The sequence below is a fragment of the Melopsittacus undulatus genome, chromosome 10 (genome assembly GCF_012275295.1).
Source record: "Melopsittacus undulatus isolate bMelUnd1 chromosome 10, bMelUnd1.mat.Z, whole genome shotgun sequence".
Taxonomy (NCBI): Eukaryota; Metazoa; Chordata; class Aves; order Psittaciformes; family Psittaculidae; genus Melopsittacus; species Melopsittacus undulatus.
In genome coordinates, this window is record NC_047536.1 from 18801064 (window position 1) to 18816883 (window position 15820).

Consider the following 15820-nt stretch of genomic DNA (forward strand, 5'->3'; position numbering starts at 1 on the left):
GCAGGTTGAAGAAGGTGATTCTCTACCTCAGCTCTACTCTCGTGAGACCCCTCTGTAGTCCTGTATCAAGCTCTGCGAGCAACAACACAGGAGGGATGTGGAGCTTTTGGAGTCCAGAGGAGGCCACAGAGATGCTGCGAGGGCTGGAGCAGCTCTGCTCTGGAGCCAGGCTGAGAGAGCTGGTCTGGGGCAGCCTGGACAAGAGAAGGCTCCTGAAGGGGAGACCTAAGAGCAGCTCCAGGGCCTAAAAGGGCTACAAGAAACCTGGAGAGGGGCTTTGGACAGGGGCCTGTAGCGACAGACCAAGGGGAATGGCTTGAACCTGCCAGAACAGGGGAGACTGAGCTGAGTTCTTAGGCAGAAGCTCTTCCCTGTGAGGGTGCTGAGGCACTGGCACAGGGTGCCCAGAGAAGCTGTGGCTGCCCCATCCCTGGCAGTGTTCAAGGCCAGGTTGGACACAGGGCCTTGGAGCAAGCTGCTCCAGTGGAAGGGGTCCCTGCCCGTGGCAGGGGTTGGATCTGGAGGAGCGTTAAGGCCCCTTCAGCCCAAACCAGTCTGGGATTCTATGATTCCTTTTGTAATTTTACTGTCCAAATTCTTATATGTATTCTGGATGCAGCACACACTGGTGATCCCGGAGGCTGCAGTACACAAGGGTTGGGTAACAAGGGACATGTGAGCAGAGATGGTCCCAGCGGACCATCCTTGACAGCCTGAGACTCCCTCTGCAGACCCGCCAGACCCTTTGACGCTGCTGCCTTTCTGAAATGAGTGCTAAGCTTTGTCTGTGTCTCACCCTCTTCTTTCCTTCTAAGAGCTCCTCTGGGAAATCAGCTTTTTATCCTTTGTGAACCAACATCTTTAGTGCTTTGTCATGCTGCTGGAGTTTGCACATACGTATCCCCAGGGCTGCAGGACACACCAGGGGCTCCCAAATGAACCTTTCTGGTAAGAAGCAGAGTGGTGTGTTCACTGGTAGAGGGAAAAGGCTGGGAGAGGCTTGATCAGAACAGAAAAAGCACCAAGGGCCACTGTGAACTGGAAGGGTTGCGCTACAACTGTGTCAGCAGTGAAGTCTGCCTTTGAAAAGGGTGTTATAAATACAGCCAACGGGGTCTGGGCTCTTTGTCTTGATAGCTATAAGAATTAGGGGTCAAGTATCAAAGATGTTAGTGGTGACCATGATTGGGTGACATCCCATTGCTCATCCTATCAGCCTCAGATTTTAACCTCCTCCGATGGCGTCCCATGTGCTTTGCCGGGCTGAGGACACCGGATGGGGTTTCCCCATGACAGAGTCATCTCCCCCGGTCACACACCAGCTCCGTTCCCGGTCCTTCCATTGGTCCGCTCCCCCGGGGTAGTGGGTACCTGAGACCACCCTCATCCCTCGGCTCCGGGTTGATCCCGCAGCAACACCCCCGTTGCCCCCCTACTCCACACCCTCCACCCCGTGTTTCTGCAGCAGCGCATCTCGGGGCTCTCCCCGACGGCAGCCCCGTGGTGAAGGCCGGGGAACGGAGCTGCTCCCCACCTCCACAAGCTCCGACCGTGCGGCCCCTTTAAGCATCCCCCCTCCCGCAGCACCCTCCCGTCCCCTCGCGCAACCGGGCGTTGCATCAGGCACGTGCGCGCCGCCGGCGGGGCCCCGCCCCGCTCCGCCCTCCCCTCCCGGCGGCGCGCGCGGGCGGGCGCGCCCCCGCGGCAGTCGCGTGGTCCCCGCGCGGCTCCATATTGCGGCGGCGGCAGCAGCGCGGGGGGGGGGCAGGGGTGGGGGGGGGCGGTGGGGCTCTGGGAGGTCCCCGTCGGGTGCGCGCAGATGGCGACGCAGGTGGAGGCGCTGCTGCCCGGCGCCCCGCTGCTGCCCGGCGAGGAGCGCGCCCTGGTGCTGAAGCCGCCGCAGGACGGCAGCCGGGAGAAGGGCGAACCGCCCATGGGCCCCGACGGCGGCCTCGCGGCGCCGCGGCCGCCCAGCGCTAAGCAGCAGAAAGAGGAGAGTAACAACCAGGAGAAGGAGAGCCTGCTGCGGGCCGGCGGCGAGGCGGAGGACGGCGGTGAGGCGGGCGGAGCGGGCCGCAGGGAGTTCATCGAGGCCCCGCCGCCCAAGGTGAACCCCTGGACGAAGAACGCCGCCGCGCCTGCCGTCAATGGGCAGTCGCCTCCAGGTGGGTGCCGCCGGCTGGACTGGGGACACGGGGCAGTGTGTGTGTGTGCGGCGGGGGGGGCCGGCCGCGCCCCGGCTGGCCGCGCCATGCGGCACACGGTGTGGGGACGGCGCCTGCGGCCTGGCCGGGCAGCGCGGCCGGCGTGAGGGCAGCGCGGCGGGGCTCGGGGCGGGGGGGGGGGGTGCCGGTCTGTGGAGGTCGGAAGCGGCGGCGCCGTCCGTGGCCATGAGGCGGGGAGCGCGTGTGCGGGGGAGGGGAGCGCGGCCCGGGCAGCGGCCATGAGGCGGGGGGGACGGACCCGGGGCCTGGTGGCGGACACGCGGTGCCCCCCCCCAGCTCCCAGCATTCCGCCGCAGCACAACGTGGTCGCTTCTCCGGTGACCGCCAGCGAGCAGCTTCCCCCGGTGGTGCCGCCGCTTCCCTTCACCGCGGCCTGGCGCTGCCCACGTGTGCGGAGGCTCGCCCCCGGCGCGCAGGCCGCGCCGCCTTTCTCTGCCGACTCATGGCGGCGGGGCCGGGGGCTGCGGCCGAGCACGGCTCCGCTCCGGCGCGCTCGTGCTTTGGGTGTCCATGGGGGATCGGCAGCGGACGGCATGGCTTGGGGAAGGGGGGTATTCCTAAGTGGACGCTGCCCCTTTGCTTCCCCACGCGGCTCCAGCGGTAGCGACGCTGTCCAAATCGCGTTTGCAACCCGCTGCTGTCGTCAGCAAAGGCTGGAATTGCCGAGCACCATTTGCTGGGAAGTTGGGATAGGTGCTGGAGAGCGTCGCTCCTACCGGGCTCGAGTGAATCGGTGCAAAGAGGGGAAAACACAGAAGTTTTCACTGAGGGGCTTGTTTGGGAAGGAATCGGCGTTTTTCCTTCCTGCCTCTGTTAACTGTAAAATCGCGCTGCCAGATATGACATCAGATTCCCAGTTACTGTATGTGCTGGTGTTTTGCAAGAACTCTTACTGCCTAGCATGATGATTCATCAGAGGTATCAATCTTTGGAAGAAGGACAGCTTGGCAGTTTTCACCTGAAAAGCTGTCACTTCAATGGGGAGTGTAGAGGAAAAGTTATTTGTGTCAGTTAGAAGTCTGTGTTCAGATTGTTTTGGCTCCTCATTGTACGCACCACCATAAGCAAAGCCTAAGGAAATGCAGGGCAGTATTGCTGTCCACATTTGCAGTATGACACAAAACTGATCAAATCACACCTTTGTATGAAAGCTGCACTCTGTCATGCTGCCTTTTTAAGTAAAAATCCCTAGAAATAAATGAAAACATGCAACAACACACGGTTGAATATTACTATTTAGGGCTTGTGTCTAAGATGCTTCCAGATTTGTTCCAGTGCCCATCACAGAAGTGGGCGACTCGTCAAAGCAAGCAGAGCAGTCTGCCCAGCATGAGGAAGGGGTCCTGGCAACTCTGGAGATGACTTTGTGAGGGAGGGAATGTGTCAGTGGCATGGCCGCCCTATGATAGGGCAATGGGGTAATGCTGCAACAGTCAGAGTTTTCTTGGGTCCATCTCAATGGTCCCGAAAGTGCTTACATAATGAAGTTGGTTAGTAGTATGTTTTGGGATGCTTGGAAGCCATGACTGGATCCTGCCGTGCCCCAGACACTGCCACTTGGCTCTCTTCTCCTGGGGCATTGTTTCTTTTGCTGCCTGTTGGTTAGCAAAAGGGAAAATGTGTAAAACCAACAGGGCTGGTTATCTCCCACCAGAGGCAGGCTGGCAACTGACCTTGCCTGGTGGCCCTTTGCCCAAGAACCTTCTTGTACAGTTCACAGGCTCCCATTGGGCGTTCACTGCTTCGGGTGGAGGATTTGTTTTGGCAGATGCTTACAGAAACCAAGATGTGGAACACGAGTTAGTGTGAAAGATGGTGCTGGTGAGGTGAGTTCTGTTGCAGTGACCTCCAGGAGGATGGCCTGAGAAAAGCGGGTCCTTTGTACACTTGGAGTAAACTGAGAGCTTTTAAACTTCAGAAAGTCACCGATGGATGCTTTTGGTTTTTCAGCAGAGCATAGAAAACCATCACGATCCAGCAGTGCTTGTGTGCTGGAGATACTAAATGTTTCCCGTCCTGAGTTAGTGAGAAGACCGAGGAGCTTAGTATCTGTAAAGATAAAAGTCTTGTTTTGCAGGCTTTGAAAACCCTCTTTTTTTTTATAATGATTATTTAATTATAGACCCACAGAGCAGATTTTATGGACGAGACCTACTCCTTAGGTGTACACCTGTTCTGTAATGGTCTGTGTTGGAACTGGTGCTTGAGCATTGAGCTCTGGCCCAGAGAAAACACAGGCACCTTCAGGATCTTTATGATTTTCTGCTGTGTCAGAATATGGATAGGGAAGAGCTTAACAAATCTGTGTCTGGCTGTTCTGAGCTGTTTGAGTCTCTGCAGCTGGGGAAGTTGAATGTGCTGGGGGGCTGATGCAGGGACTGGGGAATTTGATGAGTTAGGGTTTATCTTCAGAAGCTGGTGTCTTGCCTATAGCTTCTGTGGCGTTTTTATGCTCAAGGTTGTCAGTGAGGTCTGTAATTGGGTGTTTGAGTCAATGCTTCTGCTTTTTCAGGAAGGACTGTTGAAGCAAAGCCTCTCCTTGCTGCTTAACCCCTCCTCCCAAAAGCACAGCGGAGTGGCAGTGAAGTGTAGCAACCATTAGATCGGGTTAGACAACTGGAGCTGTTCAGCAGAGACTGAGGCTCAGCTGGAGTGGCACAGCAGATTTTCCTGCTGTCTTGACAAGATGTGTGTTACGTTTCTGTTCATGTGTGTTTCAGAGTTGGGGTAGCAGGGAGGGTGCTTTGAGTCCTGAGGAAACACACGGTCCTGTCCTGTATGGCAAGCCTTGCACTGGCCATTGCTTACTGCTTGTGAGGGACGTTGGCAGAGCTGGTGATGATGCCCTGTGTTTATCCTAATGATCTAGGAATGAGGTCTGTCCTCTGTCCCTTGATTGTTACACACTCTCTTCTTATCATGTAAATAAATGCCACCAGCAGCCTGACTGGCGAAGGCATGATGGCAGTGTGTGCGGCTGCAGCAGCAGAGGAAACATCTTCTGGCAAAAACAGCTTTGCACTTTTTGGCTATAAACCAAATTCGAAGTATTTTCTCAGTTTCTTCTCTAGAGCAAACTGGCTTGCAGTTAAGACAGCTCGACCTTCTGGAACATGTTGTACTGCTCCAGTGCGCCCTGCACCAGGGCTGGTGCTGATGCAAGCATTGGTGCAGGCAGGTGTTAACAGCACCCTGTTTTGAAAACCTGCTGGATTTAGTTCAAGAAATGTTGCATCAAGGCACTTGGCACTTCTTAATTTTTAAAGCCATTTATATCTTGGAAATAAGAACATTCAGTTTTAATGCCTGGCACTGCGATTGCTGAGCTTTGCCTGTACTAACTTTTGTGTTCTCATTGCAAACACTCAGCCAGGAGAAGATGGCATATTTCCTAGTGGAGATGCAGGAGGTGTTTTCATTTCTTGAGTAGAGTTTCTTGCTTGTCATTTGGCAAATGCACTAGGCGGATAAGCAGTACTTTCCAGAAGGCACACCTTAGTTCCTAGCAGCAAGCACCAGAGGCTCGCTGACTATTGTTCAGTGAGAACATGTGTTGCTTTATGCCAGAGCAGAGGCTGGGTTGGCTACCGGAACTGAAGAGAAAGCAGGAAAAGATGTTTTGGCTCCTCACCCTTCACTGACTTAACTGCCCATAGGGCTTTCCTTGAAACCAGCCTCCAGTACAGGAGATAAGATGTATGGGAAGTTTATTTTACTTTTGGCATTTCTTTGCCTTCAGAATAGATGTGTGCATCTGCCTGCTTTGGATATCCAGCTCAGTAGTGCTGCACACACCTATTTCCAAAGTGTTGGGCAATTCTTGCTCTGTCGTGGCATGTAATTGTGGAGCTCTCCTGGCTGTTGCAACAGAGCTGCTATCGCAGATGGAGTCCTTCCCCACACCCCTGCTGCCCCAGGTTTCCTCTCTGAAATACTGTTTGGATCCCACAGCTCGGGTTTGAGTAACTCTTCCATCTTGTTGGGGAGGATGGGGTAACTGGAACTCACTGCTCCTAAAACCTGTGAAGCTTAGTGTTTTCCCTCCCCCACGTACCTTTGCCCTTCAGCTTTGTGCTGGACCTTTGCCCTATTCTGCACTGTTTGTTTCGGGAAGGCTGGGGAATGAAGTGCAGCTCCTGAGAGCTGACTCACTGGCCCTGGTTGCTGGGCTTCAACACTCCTTTGCTTCCAGATTGCCAGGTCCTAGGCATTGCTGGAGGATTGTCACCAATCGCCTCCTTCCCTCACACCTCTTCTTTTAAGCTGTTTATTACCTGTGGTGCCATGGGGGTTTTCACCGGGGCTGCATCTGGGATCGCTGGCCTGAGTAGCAGGGTTAGAACTTGGGTTCGACATGAAGACAAATCAAGTGCAAAAAGCAGGGCTGGGAATGGGGGCACTGGGACTGCAATGCTCTGGTCTCCCTTCCTAATTATGACACCTGATCTTTTCGCTGCATGCAAACAGTGTGAAATTATTCTCAGGGGAATGCCAAATGCCAGCTTGCATAGAGTTAGGTTGCTCTTTGCATACTTGAAATTACTTTGGAACGAATCTGCAACACCACCTCAGTGGTAATGCTTGTTGGCTAAACAAGGAGCATTTGGGTATAAAGCTGTGCTGTGTAGAGCAGGTTGAATGTTTTAATCCTTCAGTTACTACATTTGCAAATAGCAAGGGTTTAAAAACCCAAATGATCTTAATGAAAACTGAAGCATACTTGAATAGTGCCAGGGGATTGTGGTGACCTTTATGGTGATGTACCTCTTGGAGGAGCTCTGCTTTCACCTTAGTAACCAGGTGAATGGAGGTACGTGGCCTTGCTGTAGATCTGGCAGATAACCAATAGGAGAAGGCTTTTTGCTCTGCTCTTACTGTAAGTCCAGTTGGGAGGGGTGAGCTTTGTTTATTCCCAACCACAGTATGTATTTACATTCTGGTCTTTAAAACATTATTTATCCTCTGGTCATCTTGGCATTGGAACCACTGCTGACTTCCTACCAAGGGCTTAAGTCTCCATGCTGCTGGCTTTGCCAATCCCTGGCTTGCTGTGTACACAGGAGCTCAGGGAAAGAGGTGGTGCTGCCATGGTCATACCCACTGGGCTCTTTCATGGTGATAATGCTATCTAGGTAGAGCTTTGCATGGGCAAGAAGTCATGTCCTGGGCTTGGGTAAAGCTCTGGGTACTCTGTGGATGTGGTCTCCAATGTGGCCAGCTCTGCATGTCCCTTTCTTTACTTGGGAGCATCCTTCAGTTCCAAACTCATTCTGCCAGGTCCTTGTTAGTGATCTCTGAGTGGAGGTAGGAGACTTACCTCTTTGCATTGAAACAACTAGCTTATCTGAATATCTAGTAGCAAATGATACAGCTACATGACTTGAGCGGTCAGAGCAGAGGTAAAAGAAGGGCTTTGAAGAAGTTAATGCAGTGCTGTGAGAGCTTAAAGTGGCTACTTTTGTATTTAGGCAACAGTAATTGGTGACCAGAACAAATGGGAACTGAATTTGGCCTTGAATGAAACAGTTACCAGACTGTGGGGAGAGTCCTGGGTTAGGGTCAGTCGGGGTTGCTTGGCTGGAAGTTGTGCTTGGCTGCTTGGGTGAGCACATGGGGTAAAACTGGCACGAAGTGTTTGGTGAAAATAGGTTTGCTGATGGCAGTCTTAATACTGCGCAAGATACACCTCTTTTTTCAGGAAGGGTTGTGGAAAGGGTGGTCAAGTCAAGTGGCAACATGTTTCTAAGCACAGGTTCATCCTGTAATTACAGCTTCCCAGAAGATCCTCTTCACTGAGCTTTCCTCTATCACAGTGTGCGTTGTGCTGTGTTTTGGGGGGCTTCTGTGGGCTGATAATGTGTGGATTGCTTTTTCTGAGCAAATGAATGTGTGATGTGTTGGTTTCAGCTCTTCTGGTTTCAGTATTGCACTGGGTTGATGGTGCTGGTTGAGCAGTTGGAGCCATCCTTAGCAAGTCATCCAGCCCAGTGTTCTTGTGACAATCAAGAGCTCTTCCTGCAGCATTAGAGCTATGTATGCTGGGGGATATTCTGCTGTGACAAGCAAGGAGCAGGAGGAAAGGCTGTGAACTGGCTGATCTAATACCTGCATTATCAGTGGTTTACCTTCAGTGTCCTTCTGGAGCAAAGCTGACTTAGGAGGAGCAGCTTGCCTCAAGACTTCCATGTGCTGCAGCGCTGTACGGGCTTCAGCACTCTGTGTGGTTGTGAATTTATTTATGTTCTTTTGGGTTTGAGTCATGCTGTTCCTTTACAGGTCAGAAGGGCTGGTAGACGTCTGTGCTGCGGATAGCTTGGGGCTGACTGTCTGTGGGAGATGACCATGGTGGATGCTCTGGCACAACAGGTCAGGTGGAAGCCTCCATTTGCTTTAGGAATGGCCAACAGAGGTGGTTGTTGGTGTGACTGAGGTGTCAGTGCTGCTCAGTGTGGTTCTGGTGGCACTCAGAGGTGACACAGGAGCCCTTGATGTAGAAAGTGGCACTGTGGTTCTCTCCAGAGCACATGTGGCACAATGTGCTGGCAGGTGCAGCTTGCCTCGACTTGTGCTCCCAGGAAGCGTGTTCATTTCCTGCTGGGTACCACTTAAAGTGGCTGGGAACAGGTCTGCTGCAGCTTGCTGCTTTAGCAGGCAGAGCTGGCCTGTGACCTGGCCACATGCCTGCAGGTACTTCTCTCCATTCCCCAAAGTGGCCCAGGAAAAGCATCCCAGCTCCAGAAGGAATGTGCTGGAGGAAAAGCATCTCTGGTGCCTGTAGTGTTACTTGTTTGGTCTCCAGCAGGCTCTGCAGAGATCCCTTGGTGACAATGAGCACAATAGCCAGAGGGGGCAATGGGGAGAAGCAGGGGCTCGTGTGGGGCTTGTGAACCTCACGTGTCCTTGACGCACACGCCAGAGTTGAACTGTGATTGGGAAGGCAGAAGGAGGGACGGAAATGTGCCGTGTGTCCTTCCCACTGCATGCCCCGCTGTGTAACCCCGGGGGGGGGGACGGACGGGACACTGCACATGTGTGGGAGCCCGGTGCTGCTCCACTCTTCCCTTCCCAGCTATGGGGTACAGCCCTGGGGGGCAGAGGCAGGGAGCAGAGCCTCTGCACACTGCTGAGCACGTTTTTCCAGCTGAGTGGCAGCGTGTGCGGAGCTCCTGCAGTGACTCTGCAGTCTGCAGGGCATGGCTGCCTGCTGGAGGAGGGCGCAGGGGGCTGCTTATCTCTTCTTTCCTGGCATCACTTGAGTTTCTTGACTTGCTGCCGGATGCACATGTGGAGGGAACGGAGGGGTTTCAGGGCTGGATAAGTTAGGTTGTGAGTCTGAAACACAGAGAGACGTGAGGTTTTTTCCTGACTAAATATGTGGGAAAACAAGTATGAAATTGGAGAAGCCACAAAAATGAGGAAAGGGTAGAGTTTTGTTGATCGGAAAGTAAGACAAAAGGTGTGTGGGGAGATTGGTGTTTTACCTGCCTGGTAACTCAGAGGTGCTGCCAGAAAGTGGGTACATCACTAAATACTTAGTCTCTAAGCAGGTTATTTGCAATGTATTTTCAGCTTTCACACTAAACCATTCTGCTATTATTATTTTTCCTTATTTTTTTATAACTCTGCTTTTGAAAGCTTCTGGTCAGTGATGTAGACGAGTGATTCTCAATTTACCAAATGCTAGTTACCAATGTATCTGCTTTGTGCACTTACAGATGATGAAGCTAGTGATGGAATGAAATAGTGACAATAAGCAACACTCAGTGTGATAAGCCAACATTCATTTCACTTCATACAGGAAATTAATTTCTTCAGATTCTCCAAGGTCAGAGCTTGCATTTTTTTGTATTAAATGTTGGAAGAGAAGCAGAGTTTATTCCTGCAGGGAACTCAGGATTCTCACTACAGTAATTTTGTATCTTTTCTGTAGCCCTTCCAAATCTTCACAAAGTCCACATAGCTCAGGAGCGATGTCTGTATCAGCTGCCCCAGCCTCACAGAGCAAGCCTGCTGAAAATAATATGCTTGACCATAATAAATAGCAATGCTCTTGGCTTCATGTAGCACACAAAGAGACATGTAAAGGAGTGACTGAAGCACTTCGCTACCTGTGTACCTCCAGATGGGTTCGTGTTGACAAGTCAGCTACAAGGCTCTGCAAGGAGGCAAGTAAAGGTAAAAACAGAGTGAAGAATCAAGTGTAGAGTGACACCAGTATGTGTGACGCTGACTGTAGCAGCAGATACTGAAATGTCGAGAAATGCGTCCCCAGATTGTTCTTGGGAGTGAGCTGAGTGAAGCAGAACTGATAGGATATTTGTGCACAAGATCCCACCCAGCAAGACAAAAGCGAATCATGGAGGGGACTCCACCACGTGCTCAGATGACAAAGCACGAGGCTTTGCTGGCTGTAATCATATTAAATTTCACTTCCCGTCTCTCAGCTAAACCTTGAGAGCTGGAGGTAATACCTAATACAGTCTAACACATCTTCCAAGTGCTTGGAAATCCTCTGCCATTGCAGAGGGTCATGCACCGAGCTTAGCAAAAGGGGGACCGATTTGTTATGGCTTTCCAATCCCAGGAACTCTTGTAGCGCCCCTGTTTTTCATTGGAGAGCGACAGATGGGACACTTGCATGCCATACAGGGAATCTGCAGTAGGTGACCCATGTTGTTCAAATGAAAAATTAGTAAGTACGTCTGAGGATGATTTGGAAGAGACATGGCAGATGACAGACAGACAACCCTCCTCCCTTGAGCTGGAGCTGGTGTAGTTAGCAGCAGAGAAGTGGAACTAAGCAAGGATGGAGTTTGGAGAATGACTGGAAAAGCTGTGTGTTTGAAACCAACCAGATAACCTGGGCCAGAGCAGAGGAACATCTCAGACTGTGAGTCTGATGATTTCTAATTCAGTTAAGGGATTTAATTATGTTGTCTTCACTGTGCTGCTTTGTGTATCCTACAGATCCCCTGCTTGGCCTGCTGCCTGCAGCCCTGAGGTGAAGAACACTTTGCACTTTTCAGTTCCTGGGGTTTTCACAGGGTTTTATGGCATCCCTGCTTGACCTTACAGGGCAAACCCTTGATACTGCTGCTTTTGAGGAGGTGGGGGAGATCCTCTTTCATGGAGAGGCTGGATTTCTGGCTACAGCAATGGAGAAGGATGTATCCGGCCTATTGCTTATTGAGCTGTCCTCAAGCAAAGCTTTGCTGTGGTGTCTGAGCCTGCCTGCCCTTGATGTGTGTGTGTTGCGGCATGGTGTGTTGTGATAGCCCTGTCAGAAGAAAATCCCATCCTGTACTGGTTTCCATAGCATGGGATCCAGCTGGCTTTTGGGCCACACCAGAATGGTTCCTGGATTTCAACAAGAGTCTCCAAGACACGTTAATTTTGCTGGATCATGCCTGAAATTTTATTGCTCATTCAATATCCAGTAGCTTAAAGGAGGGTGAGTGTGATCATTGGGCCCAGACTCATGTAAGGATTGGCCTTCTGGAAGGCTGGGGACTTACAGCAGTGTCACTTCAGAGTTACTGCTGAGCAAAGAATGTGAGAGGCAGAAAGGCTTCATAGGAACAGCAATGAAGCTCTTCTAAGGTGCCTTGTACTTTCTCTGTAGTTTTTTGTTGGGTGTGTGAATAGGAGTGTTAGGACTCATGCTTGGAGCGGCAGCACTTTGCTGCTTCTCTGTTTGGAGATGGGGGGAGAAGGAGTTAATAGGAGGGAACAGCCAGTGTTTGTTCTCTCCAGTGCAGGCACTGATAAGTGGATGGGAGAAAAAACAGCAGTGACCTTACAGTTATTCCTTGTGTGCCTGCGCATATGCGAGTGTTGGATTCACAGGACTGCCTGTTTGGTGAGCACTCGTGTTTTCTGGTCAGGCTGACCAGATGCATTCCTCAGAACCCTATCAGCACCTTTTGTACTTGGACAAGAGACCTGCACCCTCTTGCAAGTGGATCTCAGAAAGGTGCTTTTGCTGGATGCAGTGCTGGTCCCACTGGTGAGTGTGTATTCAAGCCTGAGTCACAGCCCTGTTTGGTCAGCTTTGGTCCCCTTCTGTCCAGAAGAGACCGAACGTCAGCATCAAGGTACTACAGTAGTTCAGTGTGTGGTATGGAGTTAACCCTGGGAGCTATCTTGCACAGATAATGCTTTGATTTTGGAGTAGGTGATTTTTTTTCTAGCAGTGTTCCTCTTGCAACTTGGTGATGCTGACAGTCTTCATCCCTTTTCAAGAACATGAAGTTAGCGGGGGCACCCCAGATGAACTTCATTAAAACCACAGTTGTTCATACACTGAAAACCTATTGAAGGCATTTGTTTCCACGTGGTTTTGGGGAAACTGATGTTGGAGCTCACACCAGCTGCAGCTCTTCAGCCAGTGTACACGATGAGGGTGTCCGAGGAGGAACCAAGCCTCTCCTCTGGGTGGAGAGGAGAAAATCACCTACCCCGGGCTCCAGTGGTCTGGATACCCTTGCAGAGAAACTGATTTGGGAGCTGATAATGCTTCTGTGGCTTTTTATCTTTTTCTTGCACTGACCTTATTGGTGTCTTAGGACCTGACCATACCAGGTTAGGGTTGATACATCAGTTTCAAGCTTCAGCTTCTCTTTGAGGAGGTAGAAATACTTCTTATTACAGTAGCTATTAAGAGGCATGAGAGGTTTTTGCCGGGACCTGGCAGCTTAGGGGGAGTTGGGGAAGATCTGGTGACTCAGAGCTGGACCCTCCCTGAGCCTGCTCTGCAGGTAACGAAGGAGGGGAGCAGGAAGCAAGCAAGATCTCATGAGGTATTTAATTGGCCATGCTAATCCTTGGCGTTTGGGGTTTCTTGCTTTGCTGCTTTTTCCTAGCAGACCTTGCCCCCTTCTCTGCTGAGCATTGCTTTGAAGAGGCTTGCCAAAGAGGCAGAGAGACAAAGGTAACTGTCTCAGGAACCTGTGTGGGCGCTGCCTTAGCCTCAGAGGGGGAGCCAGGGGATGGGTATTTGAGCTGAAAAGTTGCCCTGGGGTAGAGAAGAGTTTCAAGCAGCACTGGTATCTTTGCAGCAGACACTGGACTCTGTAATTTGGACCTTTTCCCTGCCTGTGCTGTTTGCACTGGGAGGATTGCCATCATAGCCAGAGGAGCAGTACGGAATCGTCCCTGCTGGGCAGCAGGTCGGGTTAGAGGAGAGATCCCCATCGATCCTGCATCCACCAGTGCTTCCCTTCCCTGTCCCTCTCCTGGGCAGCCAGCACAGCCTTTGAGCCACTGCAACCAGGCTCTGGTCATGTCTGCGTGACCTTGGAGAGGTCATTTTTGTGCTGACGTCCTAGTCTTTTGTCTGTAGAAGGTGAAGGATGATTCAGTTACAACTTCAGGACTAATCAGCTGGCGTCCTCCCCCGAGGAGCCTGCTGTCATGTGTGCCAGTGCATGCAGAGGGGCAGCCCTCGCTCAGCACACCAGTGCGGTGGTACCAGTCAGTGTGCTTTGGTGACTGGGAGGTGACTTAAAGTTCACTGAGGTCGTTCCCCCCCCTCCCCCCCAGTTGGGAGAGCAGGAGGGTGATTGCAGGTAGGGGGGAGCAGTGGGGCTCAGGGAGCTGGTTCCTCTGGCCTGGCCATGCTCGGCAGTTATGCCTGCGGGTTGCTGTAATAACAAGTCAGCACTTCTCTTGCGTCAGGGCTGATGAGCTGCTCTTCAGCTGCTGCCTCCCAGGCCCAGAGAGGAAGAAGCAGTGTCTGTGGTGGAAAAGGGGTGCTGCTAGCAGGGGAGCTGTTGGTGGAGGTCCCTTCTCAGCAGGCAGAAGGTGGGCTTCCTGTGAGGATGTTGGGATTTGGCACTGAAGCATGGCTGGTGGAGGAGCTGGGCTGGCAGTGTGCTTCTGCAGTGGAAGGGAGGTGTAGGCTCATAAACGGGGTGGCTTTTCTGAACCTGTCCCAGATACCTGAATAGCAGTGGTGGCCAGATAGCCCCTGGGGAAGGGGGTATGTGTGTGGATGCATCAGCTTTTCTCTTTAAATGCCCCATTTTAGCATATGGCTCCTCCTGTGTATAAAAATACCACCAGGCAAAAATTGGGATTCTGTATCCATCACCTACAATAAGGACGAGTGCCCTGGATTTATTACGTCTCCTGGGCTTTTTGTGCAGTAACTGGGGGTATTGCTGTGCCACATCTGCACCCTCATGTGACTGTCCTGAAGGGGATGCTCTGCACCCATCCCAGCATCCTGCCGGCTGCAGCACACAGCCTTGACCTCCTGCTTGTTCCTTCCTCCACCCCCATTTGCTGATAACAGGGAGATTTGTGAGACATGTTTTCCGCTGGGATGTTGTAGGCTGTATGGGTAATATACAGAGGAGGGTGGTAAAGGGCTTGGGAAATACTTGGCTTGGCAGAGACTGATGTTAAAATGAAGAGATCACTGGTTCCTGTGGTGATTCTAATACCTCTGTTCAGACACCATCTTTTGGTGTTGAGCCTATACTGAGAAGCAAAGTGTTTACATGCAAGAAGAGAAAGGAAATGTAAGACTATAGAGTCCAAATTTTATGGGTCTTCCTTGCCTGCATCACCATATTATTACTGCTTGCTCTCTCCCATTTGGCTGTCTGGGGCTAGCTTATATTGGCCCAGTGGGACAGGCTGGATTCAGCTGGAGCGTCATCATCCTCAGCAGCATCTGGCCTGCATCAGGGTACCTGACATTGGGGTGCCCTGGGGGGGAAAGCCGTGTGTGTGGTGGGAGGAATCTGTGGGACTGACGAGGCTCCTGCTTTCACATTTGGACTTTACTTGAGCAAAAGCCCAGCCTGGTCTCTGTGCCTGGGTCTTTCATGTTTGATTTTTAACCTCAGGCCTGCAGTGTGCTAGACAGGCTCCTTGGAGAGCAGCCCTTTGCCCTGCGGGCCACATGCATTTCTGTCTGCTTCCTTGCCATGGCTTTCTTGGGAAAGGAAAGCTCTGCCTGATTCAGGCTCCTCTTGGGCACCTCAGGTGCTGCTCTCAATTGGCAGGTGAATTTGTAGTCTCTGGTGCTTGCAAGGGAAGGAGGTGTCCCAGAGGGCTGTTGTGCCTGGCGGTCCCTAAGCAGCCCTGCCTCGTATGTGTCCTCTCAGCAGCCCTGTTCTTGAGAAGGGCAAGTCCTACAGACATTGCTTTGTGCTGCTTGTCCGCAGTGGGGAAAGCTGCCTGCAAACTCAGCACTCTGGGTCTCTGCTCTAGAGAGCTTGGAGTCAAAGCTGCATCAGTTATAGGTGTGATGAGTTGGACAACCTCAGTATCTTCCAAACAAGAGGGCTGAGGATTGGAGGCAAGTGTCCTTCCTTGACAAGAGCTACACTGGCAAACCCTGGAGGTGAATGTGAGCAGTATGACATGAGCTGGCTGTCGTGCATGGTCCTTGCTTTCTACTGGTCTAAGCCACTGAGGAGTTTCCACTGATTTTCTAGTGAATGTGGTGGCAAATGTGCTGTCATTTTATTGTGGCTGAGCTCGAGAGAAGCCAGGTGAACCTTGCTGTGCATTTGTAGAGCTGGTTGGGCAGCCAGTAGGGATGTGAACTTGAGAACTGCTCCTGGTGGGGTATAGCAAGGGTA

The 15820-nt window shown here is 52.0% G+C and overlaps 1 protein-coding gene across 2 annotated transcripts in view; it reads left to right on the top strand.

Moving 5' to 3' along the window:
* The first annotated feature begins 1799 nt into the window (after positions 1 to 1799).
* The window catches only part of LARP1 (La ribonucleoprotein 1, translational regulator), a 43432-nt gene continuing 29411 nt past the window's right edge, over positions 1800 to 15820 (top strand). For both annotated transcript variants that reach the window (XM_034067098.1, XM_034067099.1), the window contains exon 1: positions 1800 to 2165. In XM_034067098.1, coding sequence (XP_033922989.1) covers positions 1820 to 2165 — 346 coding nt within the window. In that variant the 5' untranslated portion in view covers positions 1800 to 1819. The remainder of the gene's footprint in view (positions 2166 to 15820) is intronic.